This window comes from Morchella importuna (genome assembly GCF_003444635.1).
Source record: "Morchella importuna strain M04M26 chromosome Unknown Morimp01GS018, whole genome shotgun sequence".
In the NCBI taxonomy this organism is placed as follows: Eukaryota; Fungi; Ascomycota; class Pezizomycetes; order Pezizales; family Morchellaceae; genus Morchella; species Morchella importuna.
Window position 1 is genome coordinate 686007 of NW_025763415.1, and position 24849 is coordinate 710855.

The 24849-nt window shown below is 45.9% G+C and overlaps 8 protein-coding genes across 8 annotated transcripts; 4 read left to right on the forward strand and 4 right to left on the reverse strand.

Moving 5' to 3' along the window:
• Nucleotides 1-253: 253 nt before the first annotated feature.
• LAJ45_06347 (uncharacterized protein) lies at nucleotides 254-703 on the forward strand (the record flags this gene model as incomplete). The annotated part of the gene is made up of 3 exons (XM_046115911.1): nucleotides 254-256; nucleotides 327-474; nucleotides 558-703. 3 exons carry the CDS (start codon nucleotides 254-256, stop codon nucleotides 701-703), a joined length of 297 nt encoding a protein of 98 aa, XP_045971020.1.
• Nucleotides 704-1638: 935 nt separating this feature from the next.
• Nucleotides 1639-3466, reverse strand: LAJ45_06348 (uncharacterized protein; the record flags this gene model as incomplete). The annotated part of the gene is made up of 6 exons (XM_046115912.1): nucleotides 1639-1810; nucleotides 1874-2481; nucleotides 2550-2828; nucleotides 2893-2973; nucleotides 3098-3318; nucleotides 3427-3466. The coding sequence occupies 6 exons, from the start codon at nucleotides 3464-3466 to the stop codon at nucleotides 1639-1641; spliced, it is 1401 nt and encodes a 466-aa protein (XP_045971021.1).
• Nucleotides 3467-6239: 2773 nt separating this feature from the next.
• Nucleotides 6240-7865, reverse strand: LAJ45_06349 (uncharacterized protein; the record flags this gene model as incomplete). The annotated part of the gene is made up of 2 exons (XM_046115913.1): nucleotides 6240-6353; nucleotides 6444-7865. The coding sequence occupies 2 exons, from the start codon at nucleotides 7863-7865 to the stop codon at nucleotides 6240-6242; spliced, it is 1536 nt and encodes a 511-aa protein (XP_045971022.1).
• A 1355-nt stretch (nucleotides 7866-9220) lies between these two features.
• On the reverse strand, nucleotides 9221-11198 carry LAJ45_06350 (uncharacterized protein; the record flags this gene model as incomplete). The annotated part of the gene is made up of 4 exons (XM_046115914.1): nucleotides 9221-9423; nucleotides 9489-10464; nucleotides 10526-10731; nucleotides 10937-11198. The coding sequence occupies 4 exons, from the start codon at nucleotides 11196-11198 to the stop codon at nucleotides 9221-9223; spliced, it is 1647 nt and encodes a 548-aa protein (XP_045971023.1).
• A 1859-nt stretch (nucleotides 11199-13057) lies between these two features.
• Nucleotides 13058-13954, forward strand: LAJ45_06351 (uncharacterized protein; the record flags this gene model as incomplete). Its single annotated transcript, XM_046115915.1, has 2 exons — nucleotides 13058-13214; nucleotides 13281-13954. The coding sequence occupies 2 exons, from the start codon at nucleotides 13058-13060 to the stop codon at nucleotides 13952-13954; spliced, it is 831 nt and encodes a 276-aa protein (XP_045971024.1).
• Nucleotides 13955-17570: 3616 nt separating this feature from the next.
• On the forward strand, nucleotides 17571-18524 carry LAJ45_06352 (uncharacterized protein; the record flags this gene model as incomplete). Its single annotated transcript, XM_046115916.1, has 1 exon — nucleotides 17571-18524. The coding sequence occupies one exon, from the start codon at nucleotides 17571-17573 to the stop codon at nucleotides 18522-18524; it is 954 nt and encodes a 317-aa protein (XP_045971025.1).
• Nucleotides 18525-21194: 2670 nt separating this feature from the next.
• Nucleotides 21195-21674, forward strand: LAJ45_06353 (uncharacterized protein; the record flags this gene model as incomplete). Its single annotated transcript, XM_046115917.1, has 1 exon — nucleotides 21195-21674. The coding sequence occupies one exon, from the start codon at nucleotides 21195-21197 to the stop codon at nucleotides 21672-21674; it is 480 nt and encodes a 159-aa protein (XP_045971026.1).
• Nucleotides 21675-22310: 636 nt separating this feature from the next.
• Nucleotides 22311-24195, reverse strand: LAJ45_06354 (uncharacterized protein; the record flags this gene model as incomplete). The annotated part of the gene is made up of 7 exons (XM_046115918.1): nucleotides 22311-22342; nucleotides 22440-22561; nucleotides 22710-22943; nucleotides 23012-23242; nucleotides 23356-23694; nucleotides 23801-23941; nucleotides 23990-24195. The coding sequence occupies 7 exons, from the start codon at nucleotides 24193-24195 to the stop codon at nucleotides 22311-22313; spliced, it is 1305 nt and encodes a 434-aa protein (XP_045971027.1).
• Between the last annotated feature and the right edge of the window lie 654 nt (nucleotides 24196-24849).

A 24849-nucleotide genomic window follows, 5' to 3' on the forward strand; every position in this document is an offset into this window, starting at 1 on the left:
TTTTTTTTGTTTTTTTTGTTTTTTTTTAGAACTAAGCTGTCTCTCAATGCTCTGATATGTTCCCCCACTACGTACCTGAGCACCAACAATCATTGACCCCAAACCCCTGTCGCAGCCAGCTTCTTGGCAAAACGCACCTACCACCCAAGCTCCCAAACCCAAACCCAAACCTAAGCTTCACCTCACTTCACCTCCACCACTACCTCTTCTCCCGCCACCCACCATCTCCCCCACCACACACACACACACCACAATGGTACCCCCCCCCCCCCGCCCTCTTCCCCTCCCTCCCTACTACCTCACCCACTAACACACACACACACCAGTCCAAAGACTCCTCCCACACCTACCTGCACTTCGCCAGCGGCCGCATCGCCGACCTCTTCGAAGACTTCTGCCGCGACAAGCTCCCCCACGACGATGTATACGTGCCGCCGCACCACCAGCCCATCAATCCCGAGGACGAAGACGACGGTAGCTCTCCTCCTCCTCCTCCCCCCCCTCCCCTTGTTTCCCACATCCACACCTCAATGCACCCCACTAACGCAGCCGCACAGTGATCCCGGACCAGCACGCCGCCTTCGGCATCGCGCAGGCGCAGCAGAAGAAGCATGAGCCGGCGTGGAAAGACCTCGGCCTGGCAGAGCTGATGGGCAAGGGCCCGAAGGAGGGGGAGAAGGCGCCGAGGAGGCTGCCGAGGTAGATGTGTTAGTTGGTTGGGTTGGGTTTGGGTTTGGTTTGGTTGTAGCGCTTTCTGGGGGGGGGGGGGGGGTAATGGTAGTGGTAATGGCAATGGGATGGGATGGGATGCGATACATGGCTTTTTCGTGGGCTTGGTTTGGGTTTGGTGAAGTGAAGTGCGTGGGGGTGGATTGTGATAGATGGGGGGGCGGCCTAGGTATTTGGTACGGCAGTACGGGAATCCCGTGATACTAATTCCTTACTATACCGGGGCTAAATCTATCATTACCTCCAAAAGATGATCTATGTGGGTTTCCTTTTTTTCTCTGCAAGGAGTTTTAAATTAGAAGATTGCGGCGGTTGAGGAAACCGATTCGCTCAATGTTGTAGTGGTTAAACTTGACGTTGTTTTACTCTACAGAAAGCTAGCTATGTCTGTCGGCAGATTCCTAGTTTGCCAAAAAGGGAAACCTATCTACATGGTAATATAAATATGAATAGCATGGCTTTTGATTGGCACGATTATAATTGTTTCCATGAGCATGAGACGTCTCCTCTACATGGATGCCCCACATTTGAGGTTGCAGGACGCTAAACCTTGCGTAGGTTCCTACTAATATTTCCAAGATGATTCGCCAGTGAACAGAGCGAGCACGTCGACCGCCGGTAATAAATATAATTTTTGGTTAGAAAATCGTTTTTTGTACCCACGATCTTATTTACAAAAAAATCCGCGACTTGCGCGACTTTCCTCATTTTTTGTTCCCCAACCAACCCCACCTACCCCTCCGGTTACGTTAAATCATCAAAAAACTCCAAGATTAGAAAAACAGGAAATTTTTTTTTTCCACCAAATGCATGAGCATTCCTACAAATGAAAACAGAACACAAGGAAACGCCAAACAAACTCTGTGATCTTTACAGGGAGTTATGACGGGTGTGGTATAGGTGCAGGACTTAACAGCATTTGGTAGCGTCCTGGTCGATCTCAGATCTCAGCTTCTTGGCTGCTGGCTCACCATCGACAGCCATCTCATCGATTACGGGAGCAGGGTGGTCGAGACCCTTGAGCAATGGGGTGTCCTTGCCAGTCTTGATGTTGAAGTGGTATTGACGGATGATGGAATCACTAAATAGGTCCACGTTAGAAACACTCAAGATAACATCTCAGGGCTTGCAAGGGTAAACTTACACATCATCAACGTTCAATGGCCTGACATCAGCAAGCTGCTTGATGTTGGCAGTGCACTCCTTGCATTGAGCGTCGGTCAAATCCAGGTTCAATTGCTCAACACGGCTCTTGATTGCGTTCCATCCGGTCAACCTGGACGCGAAGTGGACGTATCTGGTGAGACCGAAGTCGGCGGGGTTGATAATCTCGTAGGTGCTTGGGTTGGCAAGGATGGCCTTGGCGTGAATACCGGCCTTGTGGGTAAAAGCGCAGAAACCAGTGATGTAGTTGTTGAAGGGGATGTTGACCTCAACGGCCTCAGCAACGAGGTTCTCAAGGTCACGAAGCTTGTGGAGCTTGTATTTGCCCATAACGTAGTCACGGTCGGCAACGATCATGCGAGCCATCAATCCACCGAGAGGGGTGATACCGTTACGCTCACCGATACCGAGAACGGAGGTGTCAATGTGGGTAGCACCAGCCTCAAGAGCGCAGTAGGCGTTGGCAACAGCACATCCGGTATCGTTGTGGAAGTGAGTCTCGATATCGCAAGAGACAACACCACGGAGAGTTCGGATGAGGTCGTAGACCTGGCGGGGAGAAGCACATCCAACAGTATCGGCAATACCCTAAGTTTCCCTGTGTGAGTCACATGTTTCGTCGAAAGCTTTATCCTTGAAGAATAGGAAGAGCTTACAACACGGTTCACACCGATCTTGTCGACGGTGCGGTAAATGCTGAGGAGATCGACGAGATCTGATCGGAAAGAGTCCTCTGAAGAGAAACGAATCTCGATGTTGTGCGACTTGACGAACTCAATGACCTCAATGGCGGCCTTCGCAATGTAGTCCATATCCTTTCCGTGAGAGTGCTCACGGAGGAAAGATGAAGTTCCAATGACGACGTCGACACCATCAACACCAGTCTGGACAGCAATTCGAGCATCATCCATGTGGCATCGGATGTGAGTCAAGATCTATATTACCGGGAGCTAACATAAGCTTTCTATATTTTTCCTATAACAAAGAAGGAACACAAACCTTAGCCTTCAATCCGAGCTTGCAAATAGCCTCACAGTCAAGTCTTGACTGCTCTGATGCAGCAGGGGAGGTCAATTCGATCTGAATTCAAATCGTCAATAAAGTGTTCCAAGCTAAAGCCTCGGTAGCTCCGGTATCTCCGGGTAATTGGGTGGGGGAAGCCGAATGTTCAAAAAAAAAAAAATGAAGATGAAGTGACTCATACGTAATCAACACCAAAATCGTCCAGCGCTTTGGCAATCTCAATCTTCTTAGCAGTATCGAAAAAGGCGTTGGCGAATTGCTCGCCCTCTCTCAGTGTGCTCTCAATGATCTTGAATGAGCCAACATTGCTGAGGAAGTCCGGTACGGGCTGGTAGGGGTTTCTGGTGTTGATTGGAGGGCGCTGAGTGCGGGATTCTGGGTCAACTGCCTGGAAGGCATCCTCTAAGGTTGATTGTTAGTATTGAAAGTTGACAGGAGGGGGCCAATTGAGCACTCAGGGACTGCGGAATTTTCACACAGCAAAGATCTGACGGAGGAGGGGAGCTATACTGTTTGGGGAGCCGTTAGATTCGTTGGCGGCAGGAGGCATGATGGAATGTGATTCTTCGAGATGGATTTTTATGGATGTAGGGGAGCTTTGGGTTGGAGATTGTATCTAGAGATTGAGGTGGGATGTGGTTGTGTTTTTTGTTGGTGTTGAGCGATGAAAAAAGGGAAGCCAGAGGACCTTATATAACGAGGGCCAGTCTCTGGGCAAGCAAAGCAGTACGGTAAGCAGTGTGGAGAACGGGTGCAACAACTATGACTCGTTCGAATTGGGCACGCTTTGTTTTTCCCAATCTATCTTTGTAATTGATGTGATAGAGCCAGGATCTATTTCTCTCTTGATGCGGGGGTACAATAAAGAACGAGCAGCGCTGCAGAGGCGTGAAAAAAAAAACCCAGACAAAAAAAAAAGAGCACTTTTTTTTGATCCTCCTGTTCTACCACATTTCCTTGGTTACCACTTCCGTTTGCAGCCTAGCTCTCACTTGAAAATTTCAAACACAACCGATGCCGTAATTGCAGACCCTTGCTGGATGAATTCTTTTTGTCCGGGGAAACACCCAATTGTTTGAGGGTTAGGGTTATATCGCGCAAAACAAGGGTCTATTTTTTCCACTGCGATGAGCACAAGACAAGGCAGGGGTAGCTTCCAACATGACCGAGCATCACATGTATCGAATTCGTCTTATCGAAGAGCCGCAATCTCTGCCTATCATCGAGCTACGGAAGAGACCCTACACTTGCTTGTTCAATCATTTGCTTTTTTGATGAATAAGCAACCGCGGCCTAGAACCTTGACCTGCTTGCAGGTTATACCCCTGAGAAAACATCTATAGATACGTTGCATGTATGGACTTTGAATACATAGTAGTTTATTGGTTTGTAATCACTTTTTCTCTCTAGCCTAAGTATGGTTATGAACTTTAGCAAAGATCTAACCCTCGTTGGTGCCTATGTATGCATGCGAGTGCGTATTCATGACTCAAATATTAACGAGAACTAGATAGAGACCTACATTTATATGCGAAGGGAATGGACTATTCACTATGTGCACTCCCGTTGCAACTACCAAATATCTATTGAATTATATATCTGTGGTTCGTAACATAGTGCAATTCATAATTTGAACTGTCTGCTTACTTTATTCTAACCTGTTAAAAAAGTGGAGTCATATGATAACGCTACTTTGCATCGTTGCTGTTGAATTCGGAAACTCTTCTATTGCCTTTTGAGGGCCAGTTCTCTAGCTTTAAACTCTTCTTAGCTATAGCCGGGCCGGTCTTAAACTCCTTGTGCAAGCCCAACACTCGATCAACAATATGATATGAATACTATGTCAATCATTGACCTTTAAGATAATCCCATCTAAGTAGGCGTAGACAAATACCAAGTTTTTAAAACTAGCGGGCTCGGTGTTGCCTCGGCTGTGAGCTACTCGTAAAATAGTGAAAGATAATAGACGTACATACATGTATATGCAATAATCTAATACCTCTTATAGCTCCTATGTGTTCATAATTGTTTTTCCATCGTCTTGTGGGGAGCTAGCTGGCAACGGAAGGAATTTGATATACATATACTGGTCAATTCTTTGACCGATTTTTGCTCCTGTTCCGGCACGTGCATGTGCACTCTAGCTACGTTCTTTCATTCATTAATTTTCGCAGTTACTACATGGTGAGGATTTTGAATCATACTATGGCTTAGATACTTATCACAAACCCTATTAGCTGATGCGTGCGTTATTATAGAGATTGATACATGCGTAGTTGGTAATATAAATAAATACCGTTGTTTATCTCTCTAGGGGGAGTGGAAATGTGTACCTCGAATATTAAGTAAAGTCGTCGGGAAAGTCGTTTCTGGGGTCCCAATGTTCGCTGGGAAATGTCAATATTTTGGTGGAGGGAAAGTCGTTTTAAGGGAAATCGGACGACTTTACAGACGATTTTTTAATAATTTACAAATGACTTTACCGAAGACTTACCCTATCACGCTTCTATCACCCATATTGGGCGTATACACATGGGGGGGATAAGTTTCGGCCGCCGGTGGTGCTTCACATGATTGACCAAGGCCACCGTCAATGAAACGAATCATCACAGAGCATCCTACTCTTATACCAGGAGCATCAAGCCAGAATTTCCTGCATGTATATGCCAAACAATAGATCCACCAAAATGAAATTGTATTCCCCAGCTATGACAAGCCATTGATGCCAGATACAATTTGATGACCCCATCGAAATATTCTATTTGGGGACCAACTATCTCGAGATCTAGGGGAGAGGCTTCATTGGAAAACATTGATTTTCCGGCGGAAAACAGGAAACCCCGGAAACAGTCAGTAAAGTCGTATCTTATTGCCTTTAGCAGGTAAATGCATCAGTAAAGGTGTCGGTAAAGTGTCGGTAATGGGACAGGAATGCCTTTAACACAAAGTAGGTCGGTTATTGCATCAAATAATGTGTATCTCGCAACTTTTTGTATGGGAAACGTCAAAATTGATGCATTTCCACTCCTAGTAGAGTCTCAATCGATTCTTTCTAGGCCTTCTATATATGACATGTAATTTTACCCCATATACGCATTGGCAAACCGTACAAAGTACAGCGACAGGTAATAAGTGATGGAACGCCCTGAGAGTTCAAACACCAAACGTTGGTGGCATTTTACCAAAATAGGTATCGCTGTGTTCCATCACTTATTACCCACCGCTGTACATAACTCCAATAATCTTTTACATGTAAGATACGAAAATGTAAATAAAAAAACGCCCATTCTATCCGCAAAGACACACTCCAATAATTGTTGGATTCATGCACCAAAGACGGCCGTGGTCTTTAGTCTGACTGGTCCGTAATATTGCGATGAGCCCTGGAATAAACCAAATTGTGCCAGCCCCTCGATCTCGAAGTCCTTATTTTCCTCCTAAAATAGAGGGATGTAAAGCGATCCCTATAATAATATATTAGAATATATATTCAAGTCCCATAAATCCGTCAAAAAGCATTGGCTTACCATCTCTTTGAGAATTTTTGTAGTTACCAGGACCAGACTGTGCTCTTTGCCTAACACCCTTTCCATAGTGACTAGCACAGCTGAATATTCCTCGACGGCCTTCTCAAAATCGCTCTGCAATGAATAGCACACAGCGGTATCAAAACGAGCTCTGAGAACATATATATGCTCAGGCCCCACATTCTCAGAATAAAGTATAAGCGCTTTTCTATACTCTTCGAGAGCCAGAGTATATCTCTTAGAGAGCGTGTATAAATATCCCAGCTGTTGATGGCCTTGAGCTATTGAAATATGGCCCGCTGCTAGACTCCGTTGCCTATATTCTAGGTTCGAAATGTGGCTCCCCGTTGCCGTCTCAATTTCGCCCTGGTAGATCCAGCAAGTAATCAGTGTGTCCATCACTTCGAAACATTCGGGGTGACACAAGCTTCTGCTTTCCTTATAAAAAGGTGCTGCGTCTTTAACCATCTTAAAAGCCAAGCGGAACTGTTCGAGGGCTGCTGGCGTGTCGATTTTTTCGGGAATACAGGCATGAGCTATTGCGAATGCACTCTCAAAAGTCTCTGGACCCATACCATATCCTGCAATCTTGCAAGATTCTGCCATATGATTTCTGAGGCATTCGATACGTTTTTCGAGGTTTCCACTTTTCTGATGGATCGTAGCCGTATCTCGAATAGCACGTGTAATTACAGAAGGGCAGTTCCAGAAATTCTCTTTAAGACCAGCGACCACAATAGCGTTGGATTCCAAGGCCTCGTCATATCTCTTTAGATTCATGTATGCCAGAGACATGTTGTTGGTCGCCATCAATGTCTCAAAATCTTCCATCCCTAAAGACTTTTGATAGCCTTCCACCGCGCGTTTGGCATATTCAAAGGCCTTGTCGTAAAGCCTCATGTTCCGATAGGCAACTCCGATTTGATCCGCCGCTCGCATAGAAATGACACTATTCTTTCCGCATCTTTTTTCAAATTGTTCCAATGACGTTTCGTACAATACCAAGGCTTTTTTGTACTCTCCTCTGTCGATGTAATGTTTGCCCAGATGGGTTGCAACATCCATAGCCTGTAGACACCATCTCCCATGTACCTTCTCATATTCTCCAATAAGACGCAAAAACATATCCTCAGGATTGTAGTATCCAAACTCGCCATGAGCTGATAGAACAATGCAAATTTTGCATATGGCAGCCACTATCTCAAGCTGCATGGTATTCTCACCGAGGACATAATAACTATTGATCATTCTGTAAATCCACAGTATTGTTGTGTAAATCTGTTTTTCGAACATCCAGTCGTGATTGGTTTTTTGGTTTTGAGGGTAATCGATAGCAGCCGCCGTGACGAGGATCGTCTCTCTGATCTTTCTTCGTTCTTCGACTGGGTCGGCAAGCAGAGAATCGTAAAGCCAATCAAGCATTTTTTCACTAAACCAAGCGGTGCCATTCGCAAAGTTATAAATTACCAGTGATGCGTCATGAAGAAATTTTAGGGCGACACGCACATCTCGCTCTATGGGATCTAGTAAGTACTCTTTCGCTCATATTTCAAGGTATCCAGAGAATGACGTTGGGATTTCACATACCTTCGCCTAGCCATGGCAGCTCATTCCTTGCCCTGTGGAGTAATTCTACCGAAACTTTCCCCCGAGTATTGGCTCCAATAAACGCACACAAAAACAACATCTCCAGCGAGAAACAAGGAAGTGATATATCCTCCCATGTCTGGTCCCCATTCACATAATTTAGTGTGATCGAAGGCCTTGTCAAATCTTGTGAAGCCGTGCTTATCCTTAAATCGGGGAAAGTTTGCAAAAGCTCAGGTCGTATATTTATCCGAAAGGTCGGCCTTGTATGAGGTCCCATTAATGGCCCACCCACTCTATTCTCGAGTTGATTATAAACAAGAGTAACGGAACTCATCATAAACGAGCTAGAATTTTAAGATGTTGTATCTTATATATAGATCTGGGGAAAGAAATGATGAAAGTTCTGTGAGTACTTCAATTGTGAGGATAGGCGAAGAATGAAACAAAAAAGAAAAAAGAAAGATAGACGAAGAAGTATATACGGTGTACTTATACAGATTTCCGCTGTTTAAGAATTATTATGTCATTCTGCGGTAGATTATCTTATGATGACACATAGCGCCGTGGTATCAAATTCACAGCTTAACCGCATTAATAAAATAGAAGATAGTCGAATAAAAAGTATGAGAGGAAATACCTAGGCCTTATATAATTATTCACGACACTTTCTTGACGTCACGATAGTTACCTCTTCAAGAAACCACCCCCAACCCAGTCCCCAGCGCTAGCCTCAGTCTCAACTTTTTTTTCCAAAACACTAACGTTAATCCCAGATAATGAATTCATCTCACATAAATATTGCTACCTGTAATGTTCCCCATTTATCTCCTCGGTGAATGCCTATAACACCTTGTATTTACAAAAAGGAGAGAGAAAAAACACCGAGTGATACACCATGAATCAATCGATTCATGTTATGCTCATTAAAAAAGACCTTTATTGCTCACAATTCACCCGCTATGTATGTATGTATGCCATAAAGTAATAACCCCACCGCGGTTAAAGAAAAGGCTCATTTAAAAAAAACTCCATCAACACCCTCGCATCACCATGAGCGAGCCCTAGGAGGTATTTACATCTGAAGGGAAGTAAAGTAGAAGGAAAAGTAAGAATCAACGGCCGTAGTTTATAACTGGATATAGAGCAAAGTCAGTAGAGAAAGAGGGCAACGTAAATATAGTCCCATATCAGTCGTCTTCAAACAGACCCTCGATGGCCTTATAGTTGATTTTCTTTGAGTAGCTCCTGCGCTGCAACATCTGCTTCGCACTCTCTGCAGGCGTCGCAGCAAGGTCCTCGCTAGTACTATCTCTTGGCCTCTTCTTCTGACGACGTTTTGTAGGCTTTGCGATACCATTGCGGAGGTCGGTTTCGCGCTTGAGACGTTTGACTATCCACCAAGGACACCCATCAGCCACAAACCACAAACCACCATCAAATAGAGATGCAACTTACACTCCTGCTCCCGCAGATAGTCCTTATTGAACTCAACCCAAATCCTCTCTTTAAGGTCCGCTTCATCCTTCCCCAGAAGCGCTCCCATAACTTCAATGTCATCATCCACATCCCTCAGGTCATCCGGATCATCGCTGACACCCGACTCATGATTCTTTGCAGCAAGCTCCTCGAGTTCCTTCCGATGTGCCTCTTTCAGCTCCTCGACAGCTTTCGTGGAGTCAGGTGTATCGATCAGCGCCATCATCTCGCTTTCAATACACGCCTCGGCAATCGCATCATTACGATCCGCATCGCCCGACAAGCCACTCTGATTCAGATCTGGCTCCGCATCACCTGATGGCGGTGGTGTGGGGTTTGCCCCAGCCTGGAGCAGCGCAGGATCAATCGGCACCTCGGGGACAACAAATCCATCTTTATCTCTCCTTGGCTCCACCGGGACCGCCGGAACCTCCACCCTCTGCCTTTTTTGCGCTGGCTGCTCCGTCTCAGTCTCTTTATCGCCTATAACCTCACCATCGTCGTTGACCTCCCTAACCCTTCTTTTCCTTGAAGGCTTTGGGCCAAAGCTAGGAGGATCATGGCCCTGCTCCAGCCAGATATTCCGGAACTCTTCAACAGTGAGATCACCGCTCTTCGTGGCCCTGAATTCGTCTAGACGCTTCTGGATAGTGAGGTCCGCAACCTTGACAATGTATACAACTTCTCTTACTGAGCGGCGGTAGTTGTTCATTCGTGCTGCGAGGAGAAGAGCTGCTCCACAGATACCGGATGGCCGTCGACCTTGAACCATCCAATCGCGGTTCATACGCTGAATAAGACGTAAAGCATCGTTGGCAACGGTGACAGAGTCGTCGCCAAATTCGAGGTGCTTGGCGAAACGGTGAACGTAGACAGTGGGGTCGATGTGGGGGAGGCGGACTTCTAATGTTTGAACAAGCTTAAGGTACGTTTGCCCGAGAGTAAATACGTTGATCTGGCATGAAGCTAGTTATTAACATTTGCTTGTGGTATCTGGGGAGGGGAAGGAGACTTACCCCGAGCATATCAGAGAAGTCAATCAGCATGTGAGAACTCTTTTCGTTGCGACAGGAGATATACAAACAGGAGGCGATCACATATTGGGTTTTACGACCTTTGGTGAAGTTGTTTGTTACAGCGAGCGTGAACCATCGCTGGGCGGTGTCGACGTAGTGGGAAGGACATTTGAGTGCTTCAGCGAGCTGTACGATCTTTCGCCTGCCTACAATTCGGAAGAGGCATATTAGCTACAGAGCTAACCTCTTTATGACCGACCACAACTCCGGGAAATAATTACTCCGATGTGGATTGGGAGAAGGCGCTAGATCGAATAACGCTAATGGCCGCAACAGTAGAAAGCCCTCCTCAAAACAGCTCCTCAAAACAGAACAAAAGAGAGGGAGAAAAAAAGCCACGGTCACTCTTACCATGCATAATGGCAGCATCTCGACTCTCCAGACTGGTCCCACTCCTAAACTTGCCTCCACCACCAACATGCGTCTGTCCCTCAGCGACATAACTCCCTTGCACCATCGCCGCCCCACTACTCGTCTCGCCAAAGGTGATCTCCGAGACGATCTGACTGTCTTGCAGGACCGTCCCGCAGTTCGTGCACACGAGCGTGCCATTGCTGTCGTCGAAGTCGGCGGGGTTCGAACTCGCACAGCCCGGGCACGTGTTTTTCGCCATTCGAGTAGGCTAACCGCTCGACAACAACAAAAGATTGCTGCAAAGGTGTAGATAAAGCTTGTACTTATAGTAATGAGTCACACACACGGTGACAGGTTGCATGGATTGCAAACTGGTGGGAATTCGGACCTGATGGATGTCTGATGAGAATGGAGAATCGGTACTCTTTTTTTTCTTTGGTGGAATAGAAAAAGGTTTGAGGACATGCAGGCAAGGGTGGATGATGTTGAAAAAGTCGAGAGATGCCCCGCGGTAGGGAAATATTTGGGTTAGTGGTCGGCGGGAAGACTTGGCGATGAGGCTCTCACCTAACCCTGTTGCTGCACCTTCTGGAGATCTCTAGCTCAGTAGAGTAAGGGGGAAGAAATGAGAAAAGGATAAGAAGGGTGAGAGGAACAAGAAGGTGAGATACACCATGTACCTTTTTACTCCTCCAGAAGATACATGTATCCTCTACATATTGAATACCACATCCACCCGCACACGCAAGCTTAACGTCGTCCGTCGTTTGCTGACATAATATGCTGCGGATGGCAAGAAGTAGCGGGAGCGTTGGCGAATTCTTCAACATAAGCTTTATGTACACAAATTTCTGGAATCGGCGAGATAAAATATAAGCTGTGTCTTCTCTTCTATGTCTTCATGATATCATACATCTTGAGGCACTCTCTCTATCAACTAGCCCCCCACCCTCACCCACACCGAGGACTCCCAAACTCAGCTGAATTCAAAAAAACAGACTGCACTTGCACCTTCACTTGCACTTCACTTGCATAATGAAAATCAAAGGCTAGACTAAAAACCACAACCAACGCTTTCACTTTTACCAATCACATCCCTCCCAAGGCCCGAACCCCCGGGCCGTCCTACTAGTTCCTCCAGAGTAGGGAAAGAAGCCTTATTTAACCGGCACCCAAAATCACCATCAATCACTCGCCAACAAATAGCAACCCATCCCATGCCATGCAACCCCTCCAGATGTAACTCTCCTTCCTCGGAGTGCCCCCAGACGTGTTTGCAATCGAGGCATCCGTCGATTGCTGTGTTGTGTTCCTTCCCTCCCATAGGTTCTAGTACGAGTACCAGTTGAATTACTCTACTCTACTCTACTCAAGTCTAGAGCACATACCTACATGCTCTAGAGTAGCTAGTAGTTTTTCTGAGTTAGGTAGGCCGTGCATCCCGGTCTACAAGCCAGCAATCTGAACCAATGTCTCACACGGGAGAGAGTAACCGCCTCCGATAACCCAAATGCAGTACAAAACCCTGATTCCTACTGTTCAACCTTTGATAATCCTCCGATATGATGCGGAGGATCAACCACGATTTGTGCATGTATGTTGCTCTAAGGGGGAAAGAGAGAGGAGGGGTATGTGTTGCCTGTGCTCTCGATTGGTTTTGACTGACGCGTGGAGAAATTCTATATGTATCCAAGGAAGGGCGCTCTTAAGCTTTTTCTCTTCTCTTTTTCGGTCGCTCTCCCCATTGAATTTCTCCCGACGGTTGCCATTCAGCTGTGCTTGAGTGTCCGCGTCATCATCTAATTTCCGATCTGATCTTCAATTTTCCCTTTTATAATCATCATCACCCTCGACCCCCCCCCCCCCACCCTCTCCAACCAACACACTCTCCCTCCGGGCGAGCGAGTGAGTGTTGCCTTACCCTCTCTACTGAGCTCCGCCATTATGTCTTTTATAGGCCGCCTATGTTCGGGCTTCGGGCTCTTTTCAGCAATCCGGCCCCGCCGCAAAACATCCCAAGGAAAGACGGCCCATAGCGTTGCCGGTGCTGATACTGGTATATGTAGTGCATGTACATCCTCTTCCGACAATTGCAATTGTCTCCATACACGCGGAACCATGGTTTCTACTTCCTCCTCTTCCACCACTAGCGACGATGCTACATCACCCCCAAGATGTTTGCTACTAGGACTCGAGGGAAGTGGGAAAACGACTTTCGTGAACAGGATAAAGACTGGGGAATACATAGACACGGAGCCCACGAGCGATTTTCTCGGTATTACTTCCAGTTGCAAGAAAGAAAAAATGTAAATCCATTGAGACTTTTCTGACAATTATATAGTGGAAGAGGTTGTGGTCAATAAAAAAGGCGAGACGATAACCTTCATCGAGGTTGGCGGCACAAACCGTCGAGGGATTCGGCTTCAATTTCTTAAGGCCATGCCAGGCCAGGCAATCTCAATTCTCTTCTTCATAGACGTCACTTCAAGCCCCGAGGCTCTTCAGAAGGCATTCGAGGAGCTTGTGTATGTCATAACGTATACGCAAGAGCGTGCGTGCTCGATCCACTATCTCGGCGTTGTTCTCAACAAGCAGGATCTTCTCAACTCGCCCCCAACTAGTCTGTCAGGAAGGACGAGAAAGAAGAGCTTGAGCTGGGGCACTAAGAAACCTGTACAGCAAAAACAGCCGCGAGTTGATCTGGACCTAGAGAGATATGTGGCGATGGAAGTTATAGAAGGGGAAGAGAATGAACGTATGGATAGCCAAAGCGAGATTGTGAAATGGATTCAGAAGGAGACCCGAGACGCAATCGAGAAACACAAACTCGCCCAGCCGGAGGAACTCGACTTCTACTCCGAACTACTCTATACCGGCCCAGATGGGAAAGGAATTAGTATGAAAAGAGGAGACGGAGTGCAGGAAGTCTACCATAGGCTGGTGCAGGGAATGAAGGCTGGAAGGGAAAGGCCAAGTCTTTCAGTGCTGGAAAAAATAGCAGAAGAAAAGTTATAGTGCAAGAGTTTTTTATGATGCTAACGAGCTGAAAATTGGTTTATTGGGAGTAATGGGGTTTTTCTTAGACTGACAATGGGTTCCTGCCCTATTCGCTCTATCAGGGGGTAAATGAGCGCCTTTGCACAAAACACTTTTATTTGTATTTTATGATTGATGGCTTTTCTCGAATATCTTTGTAAAAATGAAATTGCATATTAGTAGCACAATTTTTTCAAACAAATATCCTATCATTGTGTAAATTTCTGTACCGAATCTCGCTTCAATACCCGTCCCAGGGTGACCCCGGCCCGCTTAATTCGGCTATCGGATTACCCAAGAGATCGATGAAATGCCTTCCGGTAGAAATATACATGACTAGGTTGCCTACTACATGCAGCTTTCCGAGTTATCCGGCAGCATTACCAGGCCTTTACTTATCGTTGTGGGAACATTTGCTTTGCGATGTAGTTTCGTACTACATTGCAGCTTTAACCCTCAAGATGAAGTAAACCCGAATTTTCTAGAGCCCCTCAATGCCTAAGATCGAGATTCTCGCCGGACTTCGTAAATACCCAGAGAAAAACGACTTGTTTCAATTATGATAGCTCTGCGTTGGCGTGACGTAAAAACGCCCAAGTGCTTACTGGAGAAAAAAACGATGCAAATAGGATTGGTAGAATCCTAACGCCCCATGAGACGGGCGTACATACATACGTAGCGCATGCCGGTGAGAAAAATCTGATGATGTGGAGAGATGAGATGATGAGAGGGAAGTGGCGATAGAGTTGTTTCAAATGCCTGTTTCAGAACTGATGTAGGAGGATTGATTGGGAGGTTGGGGCATAGCTGGAAGCTTATCCTGAAAACACGTTTCTGGATCTGATTGCACTAACACCAACGGGAGATAAATGGCTTGGACTCTGTAGATCTGGGGATATTGACATCTCGACGGGTCTTGTTATTCCGACGTTTATGTCTCGCAACCGAGGGCTACAGTTATTATAAAGTTAAATAGCGCAGTACTATGAATCGAAGACATTCTAATTTTTATTATATTCTTAGTCATGATCGTATATCGCCAGTCATGAAATATCACGCGGATTGACAACAAAACCGAGCCATCCCTAAGCACCAACCCACCCCTGAAGCCCTGGGCCGGCCCGTTCAGAATCAGGCATAAAAGGGAACTAATGCAGGGCTCACTTAAAACTCATATAAAGCGCTTGGGCCAGATGAACTAGCCTTCAAAACTAGTGTTTTCCCCAAATGCCGGTTTTGGGACGGCGGTGATTTGTAAGTTCGAGCAGAGCCATCCTAAGGATTCCATTCTTCAAAACCGTCCTACGGTGCCGTGGTCCACATTTACACCAGGTATTGGCAAACAGAGAAAGGGGGGGGGGGGGTGTGATTAAATAAGACACTCAGTGAAAATGATTTGAATGATGTCTTTTAATTGGCTGCTTCTCACCCTATCACGCCGGAAGCCCTGCCAGTGTCAATATTGGTTCTACTCACTTATATATCCTTGGTACGTCCGTAGTACTCATCAAGCCTCCTCTCCCAGGACGATACCCGTAAATAAACACACATATATATGAGAGTAATGGCCATGGTGGATAGTGGGGGGGGTGAGGGTGTAGGTGGCCATAAGGGCTACGATTGATCATGGTATACACGTGCACCCGTGACTATCCTATCAAAAACGGAATTGTCGGTTGACCTGTCGGTACTGTACTAGTATGATGTTAGGCCCCACTATTTATAGGAGACAATGAAATGAACAACAAAAGTGTAAAATCACAATTAGTGGTAACTATAGTCCATAGCCCTATAAGCCCCCATCACTCGAGCTCTCATAGAGAAGTTATCAATTGTAATATGAGCTGGTATCTTGATCCGCATTCCGACCAACAGTAGATTGTGCCTTGAAAATCTCACCGGGATACCTCAAGAGAAAGACTAAGTGATTACACGTGATCACCTTCATGATTTATCACTCGATATCTCCTAGGATTCTTGTGCTGCGTTTTTGATTGGTTAATTCATTAGTGACCCTTGTTGGTATTTTATGGGCGTAAACAACTTTCAAAGTTCATTTGGTATGCTTTAAATCTTTGTAAGTTCAATTCTGTTAGGGTGGGGTCAGGGTCGAGTACGCGCGGTTTGTGAGCCTTGCTGGGTATATATAGGAGCTGTGTATATAGACCAGCATGTATGGTATATTGAAACAAAAAAAAAAAAAACTCGCCAGGATACAGATATAATATTATTAGTTTTATTTGATACAAGCTCAAGTCGAATACTTGTATACACATCGTTCCTTGCAGACAAGAGCACCGTGTCTCTACGTTTTAGGATGGATCTACGGCTTTGGCAATGTCCCCATGCATAGTATACTATGCATATGTAGGCTTAATGTTGAAAGCTAGATATAGGTCCAGAGGTTACGATGTTACCTCATGACCTATTTAATGACCTACAGGAGTCAGGCTGTAGTTATATCAAGTATCCATTCACTACGGTTGGCTTTTCAGGCGCCCTTCGTATATAATTGCGATGATTATATATTAGCTCCCAGGCTGTACATATGTCACGAGGACTGCTTTACAATGTGTATATGGACCGCCTAATAAAGGGTGTTGAGCGTAAGCGCTGACATTTGTACTTCGACAAATCCGCGGAACCGGGCTCTCGACTTTGATAGGCAGGTTTTCCGCTGGGTGCACTTTGTCAGCTGTGAGTTACTAGGGTCCTTGAGCGACAAACAGCCGAAGTAGTTGGCATATATATAGTCTCGTGACTACATGCACATCTGCAGAGGTTACCACCAAAGCCCAAGGACCCGAACGTGACCAGTTAGCTTTCCTGATGCGCTATATAAATTTATCAATCAAGATAATTATTTATCGCTACTACAATACCTAAGTCCATAGTTTAACTTTTGCAGTGTTAAGCCCTAACCGAAATTGCTGATACAGCTAAAAGTTAAGATCCTATAGAATGCATTAAGGGATTTTACCTCCTCCCACAAGTTTTCTAATCAACGCCCATGTAAAAAATATAAAAATAATCATCGTAGATTTTAACCACCGTGTAGACCTCCCTTCGACCAAATAATCTTTATAAACGATGGTAAGCTAGTAATTGGGTCTGCAAAAACAGAACAAAGAGTCACAAGCAAATCACGTGATTCGTTTCGGAGTGAGACATTTCGACGAAGCTGAGTTCGAACGTTGAGAGGCGACGTACTAAGAGCTGTAGAGGTTAGAAGTGTGAGTTTATAGGAGATATGAAGGCGATACGGGAGAATGAGAACTTAAGCAGGCATAGAATATGAAATCATAGAGTATCACTCGTGCTGCTACTATGATGTTTGTTTCCATTCCATGAAATGCGAAGACGGACACTCGGATAAAGTGTAGGCCCTGTAAACGTTAACCATCATCCATTCACCTCCCACCAAATTCTTCACCACACCTCCAATAATACCTCCCACCCCACCACACTTCCAATCACACCTCCCGCTACACTCCCATCATACTTCCCGCCATACTCACAAACTTCCTCTGCAGAGATTAACTTAATCACCACAACCACAACCATAACCATAAGCAAACCTCTTTTTTAATTCAACATGTTTTCCGAAACCATCAAACCACCGCAAACAATACTCACTTTCGGTCTCACTCTCGAGCTCATAACTCATCTTCCCAGCTCCCAAGATTCTATTACCACTATCGCCTCCCATCTTCGCACCAATCTTTCAGTTCCCTTCTTTTCCCCAGCCTCAGGCCCCTACACCGCCCCCACGACCCTCGTCACCGCTGCAGGCCCACAACTCATCCCCAGCTCCCCCACGATCCCCCATCCCGTCGTTGACTGGATCGGGGACCACCCATCTCCACGCCATTACCTTGTAACCATCCGTCACAGCCTCCATCGTGGTATCACAGACGCCATGGCTCATCACTCGTGTGGTATCGTAGTCGAAACGCCCATCTTACGCGCCTTCAGCGCCATCGATTTTGCCGTCACTGGTATCTCCGCTGCTCTTGGAGCTCTTGGGAAGGACATGGTTGAATTTACGCCTTATTGCGGACTCTGTGTCCACATGGGTCGCCGTGGGGGGTTCAGTCTCGATACCATAAAGGGACTGGCGAAGGCAGTCGTAGTGTTTGAACGTGACATAGAGATGTACTGGCACCCAAAACATAGATACATCTATGGGGAAGGTGGCGGCCGGTCTAATCGTGGGGATCGTAGCGCAGTGAAGTTAGTCGGGTTGATCGAAGACCTGAAGAGCGTTGGGGGCATCAGCAAGTTGCTTTGTGAGCAAGGCGTGGGGGAGGATTACAAGTATAACTTCCAGAGCCTAGTGGCTGTGGGGTGTATTGAGTTCCGCCAGGCGCAGGGGACGTTGGATGTCGAATGGATACAGTCGTGGGTAAGGTTTTTGGCGCTGTTTGCAAAGTCAGCAGAGAATGCGCCAAAGGATAACTGGGAAGAGTGGGCTAGGGGTGAGGGAGGTGGACTGGCGGAGTTCTTGAAGTTTGGGACTGATGATAACAGTGACGGTGGCGGTGAGTAAAAGATGGAGTATTATCAGTAGCAACTTGGTATAGGCGTCATGGGTTTTTTATCCGATTTTTTCTTCCTTTTTTGCTGTAACTCCGAATGGGTATCCCCTACGGCAATAATTTTAGATTCTCTACTCTGTAACATTCATATTAGTTTGATGATTTCTTTTTAGCCATCTTGTACTGTCATCTCTCCTCGTCTTTGTTATGATTAGTTTCACAGCCCCCTTTGTTTTTGCTTACATTTAGAGCTTAGACAGAATCTAAATAATACAACGGTTGCTTTCACAAATTTAAACCACGTATCAGAGGTTCTAAATACGTAGTGCAAGAACTAGCATCACAATAACAGCATTCTAATACCTAAACGTTATACTACGTAGTGAAACACTCCAAAACCCGGTGCGGTCCAGCAGCCCCCCCTCTCTTTGGACTCCACTTTAGAGTATACTATCACGGCATATTACTTCTTTACATGTAGTTATGCGCACTCTCACAACAGACCACCGCAGGAGAGTTATTACATAGTACTTATCGAGTGATGGTCCATGATCTAAATTGGTACAAGGTTTAATGGATCTTGTATTTGACTATAGATATGGAATCATATACTTCGTAGTAAAGCTATAGAGCGATCCATTATACATAATTTATTTTATTAAACATCTCGCATCATTTTTGCTTGTCTTTTTACTGTGCTTGTAGTTTCCTCTCTCTCTCTCAATTATGGTTTGATATATAAATCATGATCTCTATTGAATACTCTAAGATTCTAAATACCATCAATAGCTAGATAATAGGAGGTTAGGAAAGAGCCCGGGAATAAACTCCCTGGGTTAGTTGGGATCATGTGTCTTCTATGTGGTTGTGGGGGTAGGGATATTTAGTTGACTATAGAAGGATAAGTCCCGCCAGAGTTTTCTATACTTGAAACTCGCTGATAAATTTATTTACTGAACCCTTCTTTACGCGCTGTGGGACTAGTCATAGGCAATTAAGAGTCCCATTTTACGGCCTGGCATCTTCGAGTGATTTATTATGATGCTACAATAGCCCTATCGCAAGGGCCTAACAACTTACGTAAATTCATCGTTTACCCGTACAGAAATAATTGAAGAAAGGTAAAGTAAGAACGAAAATAAGTAGTTATTTTTGCTGGATGCACGTATGGCTTTTCAAATGGTATGTCGACAGCGAGACTGGACACGTCATTTTGACCCTATCTGTGTGCTAAGTACATGTAGTTACAAGTAGCCCCACCAAGGCCCATGCACGCACTTCACTCAAACAACCTCCGAAACGTAATCAACCTTGTGCTTACAACAGAGCCATTTTAAAGATCGAGTGATACAGCATGATTAAATGACGCCAATTAGGGGACAAGAACCGCAGATCTAAACTGTTCTAGGTATTGATATACGGGTCGTGCAATTAGCCCACTTACTTCGCATTGTGTCATTGCCTACCCGATATGACTGGCGGATTGATTGGGTATCCGTCCTCGCCTTTTTATTAGTACAGACAACCTCGCTGACACTTCTCTATCCAGAACGCCCCAGTAAACTTTTACCATCATCTTGCAAGCAGATACTTCACAAGTCACAGACCAGCCTTGTAACACACTGATTCACATAGTCTTCGTCACACTTCATGTGACTTCCCACCCTCTGCAGATCACTCCGTGACAAAGATCCCAAGAGGACAGAAGGATCAACTTACCTACTGACCCCTGACGTGACAGCTCATCACAATAAACAAGTCCCATGCCTTTCCCATCATAAAATGCCATAACACAAATACATCCACGGATGCCTCTCAGCTCACCGGTGGCAAAACGGGCTATCAAAAAAGCCCGTGCGCATTGACGATCTCTCTACATACCCGCCCAGCCACCCCCAACCCAGGATCCAGAGAAAGAAGGTGGGCGAGTTTGTGGGGCAGATATCGATTTTCGCGTATGTACGGCGATAGATGAGGATGTTGATCAACATCTTGGGATGTTTCGAATATAGGAGACGAGCGAATAAGAACGACGCACAAACACAGAGATTGGTGAGAGAGGCACCCAGCCTTGTCACTCATCATGATGAGCAAAAAACTACTAATATAAGTCACATCACGGGTCACTATATAAGGAACCACACCCACCATATACCGTCCGCTTATCTTCCAGAGAGGTATTCAGAACTTGGTTTTATTTCTGGAGTCAAGTAGATCAACCGTCATATCTGACGTCCCAATCTATAAGAAACCGGGAGAGAGTCACATACCGGCCATGGAATATTCTATCGGAAGATGGGGTGGCCGATAAAAACGAGACTTAGACTAGCTGGTACGCGGGGTAATGATCATCGGGACTCGTTACCGAATCATGCGCACTGATATTAGGACTCATCTATTTTTTTCTTGGTTTAGGCATGGCTGCCTAGAGCTATTAATCGGTAGATTATAGCATGAATTTCCCCTCTCTGTTCCAGAGTAATTTACTCCAGCTTTAGGCAGAGGTAGAGAAGGTTTCGGACAAGAAGCTTGTTGTTGTCATCGTACTAAAAAAGCACTTAAGCTTTCAATGTCTTGGCTCGCTCATCCATGAAATCACTGCCAAGCATCACGAATTCCCTCTGATATCCCTGCCAGAGCAAGCGCGGTATCAAACCATAGACATATCTACCGATCAAAACATGTCCGCCCTCCGCCGCCGCCTCCCCCGCCTACAGCGTCCTTACTCTACCCGCACTATCCTCCCCCACCCAAGCTGGTCGGTGCGCACGCTCCTACCTAGCTCCGACCCCTCCTCCACAAAGAGTACGCCCACAATCTCACCATCGACACTCGCACACCTCCTGCGCCTATCCGCGCTCCCACCACCTGCCGACCCGGCTTCACTTCACGACCACCTACACTTTGTACGCTACCTGACTAAAGTCAAGACCTTGGGCGTAGTGCCGATTGCGGCGATCCGAGACGAGGTCCACCTGGCGGGCGAGTACAGTTACGAAGATGTCATGGGCACGGAGGAGCAGCTGGACGATGCGGGTGTGGGCGATGGTGGGGACGTGTCATGGAACGCCGTGGATAGGGCCAAGAGGAAGGTCGGTAGCTTTTTCGTCGTTGACGAGGCGGTCGAGGATGAGTTGGTGAGACCTGAGGTCGAGAAATGATCGGGTTGCTGGATTTGGCGTTTTAGTTTTAGTTTTTTTAGTTTTTTTTTTTTTTTTGTAAATTTAAATTTTATATCTCCTTTTTTTCACATATGGATACCGAGGATCATCTATTTCGCTCGAGTCTGTTTGCATTAAGGATCACTCGGTGGCGATTTAGGACAGCTCACAATAAGGTGTAGTATAGTGCATACCCCTAATACCTACTCCTCGTAATTATTTCTTTGGCAACTTCCCCCCGCCTTTCGAACAATGCAAATTGCTTTTTAATGAGGCGGCTATAAACTTTTGTTATGACCTTATAGAAATGACTTTCGCACATATATCAAGTCCGAGGCCGCCGGAGATATCAATCATTAAAGACTATTTTGATCCCCTCTTCGATCCTCACGCTTCCCTTTTTACTTTTGCTAGTTCGGACCACATGATAACGCCAGTTGTAAATGAAGGACACAATATGCAGGAACTGCAGCAAGAATGAATGCCCACCCGTACTTAAGTAACCCGCCTACTCTTAAAACGCGCTCGTAGGGCTCCAAACGAAAAGTTGCTTATTTTGCCCCCGCAGCTGGCTGCAACACCGGGACCCCGCCAAAATAAAATAAGGAAATAAAAGGAAGCAAAGACCAACGTTAATTAGTCAATTTTCTTGCCGTGCTCATCGAGTCCTGTAAAGCACCACCGGGATCCCAATTAGATTAATTGTGCATATTAGAACGATAACAGAGGGCAGATTGACGTATCAAATGACTCCCCATGACTTACCATGTAGTTTCCACCATCTTTTCAGGCAACTCCACTGGTGGAGATCGAAACTTTCTTCGCGTTCGAACGGACACATGCACCTTGCGTAGTCATGACTCTCGTCATCCGCTGGACAGCGTCCCCTGCGCATCGTAGTTGGTGAGCCTTTTGTTTTCTTTTTCCTTTCCCTTTTTTTTTTTTTTTGTTCTCATCGGATTGCTGGTGACACCATGTGCACATGCGCATAAAACATGAGATGGTAAGGCAAAGGGCAGTGGGGGTTGAACTTACCATGGCACGTGATTGTAACCAACGTCACTAAAAAAGTGTATTTGATCCTTAGGGAGGAATAGAGCAGCTGCGACTGAATGAACTGGAGCGTCTCCCCATCGTTCGTAATAGAAACCGCCTTTTTTGTCGAGATAATCAAAGTATTTGGTATATGCTTCCCCACGCCAAAAGTTTAGATCGGCAATTTCAAAGTTGGACCAAAAGTGGCAGTTATTGTAATCGGTGCCCTCGATTCTGTAAATTATAAACTATTAGCAAAAAACTGTGGGGGCAAAATGGGCAGGTCTGGCAATTTAACTCACCCTTTGCTAGCATCATCGTCGGTAATAAATCCCAGCGAATTATCCCTTGCAATGTACTGTGGATGCAGCTTCGCGAACTCCTGTGTGGTTGACCAAAGTGTTTCGATGGTCTCACGATATTCTGGAAGTGATATGACGAATGAGTACTTCTTGTTATTCTCGCGCATGAATGTGAACGGATCATAATTCATGTCACAGTAGAAGCTTGTGCTCGGTTCCACCCGCCAGTACCTGCAGTTGCCCATCACATTAGCATCCCAGATCCAGACAACAGCATGTAACACCACTTTCTCCGCCTTCTTCTTCCCGTCCGGGATTGATTAGGCCTGTGGGATGATTCTCACCAGTCATATTTTTTCAATGCCTCGTGCCTCCAGAAAAAACCCGAGTTATAACGACACATATGGCGATAAGTCCGTGAATCACCGTAAATGACATTCTTCTCGGACATCCACTTAATTGTCTCTTGGAACTTATCCTCCGATATCCATTCGGGCATACTCCATTCTTTCTCCGGGATCAATCCATACTCGGTGGCGCCCGATGCCATGCGAGTGGTGTGATTTCGAAACTCCTCTGTGAATGGCTCGTCATTGAGGAAGGTCCATGGATAGTGGTAATTGCGGTTAAAGCGATCCTCTATCTGCTTCATCGCTGTGAGAGCATCTTTGAGCTCACGGTTCCTGGCGAGTTAAAACACGCAGAATGCACTGATCAGCTGATGTCCTGATAAAAATGGTATGATAGTAGTTTTATGTGGGGGAATGTCGAACAAGATAGAGATCGTACCGAACAAGCATCACCAATGAAGCCTTTTCCTTCCCTACCTGCACATTCCCTTTACTTGCGAGCAATCTCTCTCTTGCCGCTGCCTTCTCAGCGAGAAGGTCCGTTATTGACCCTGCATTTTTGATTGCTGTATGCTCCCCACTGGCGTCGAGTGAGCCTAGACCATAGCCGTAGAGGTTCCCCGTGTACCCTTTCCACGCAACCACGAGGACTCCAAATACAAACAGCAAACCCAAGACCTTTAGGGCCTTATTAACCCCATATCCCCTTTTCCGGGCTCTGAACCCCAGGTTCGAGCTACCTGAATTCCTCTGAGCCTTATATTTCTCGAATGGATTGTCGCTGTCAGGACGGCTCGGGGAAGAACTCCAATAGTTTGTGGAGTTATAGGACATGCCTCCTCCTCTGCTGATCCCTCTCTTGTTGGTCCAGTATTTGCCGTGGGGGCGTTATATGTTATTAGTCCTTCGTTTGAAGCTTATATACGTACGGTGGAAGCTGAAGCTATGTTCGGGGTATCAATAAGTCTCGTGCTGTTAAGTTGGAAGCTGAGCAGTCAGGCAATTAAGCGGCCGGATCGACACCCAGGAATCGCCAATGTCAGAGCTGCCCAAGCTATCCTGCATCTGTCCTGAGAGATGACACATTTCATATTCCCTATCGTCAAGACAAACGGGTGTAAACAAACACGGGTGTAAATTACAGTGGAGCTTCTCAAAGCCAAAGCATTTATTAACTACGATCGAGGGGCAGCCCTGGTGTTACTACCCGGACTAAGAGATGGTCGACCTAGGTATGTACTTGTACCTACTCTTTATGTGCTGCCAGCATGAGACAGGGTAGCACCAGGCAATTCCGGCGCAAGCCTTGGCAAAGTTAACAGTTTAACAGCGTAAGGGATATCGCAACCTCTCCTGCTAGTGATATATTGGCAGGATATCTTGGGGCTCTAGATCAAAGTTCACATTCTTATCCTCCTTATAACCATCCTTTTGCAGCTGCATGTCCCCGCTGAACACAGCCACCACTTCCCGTGCAGGATGTTTAGG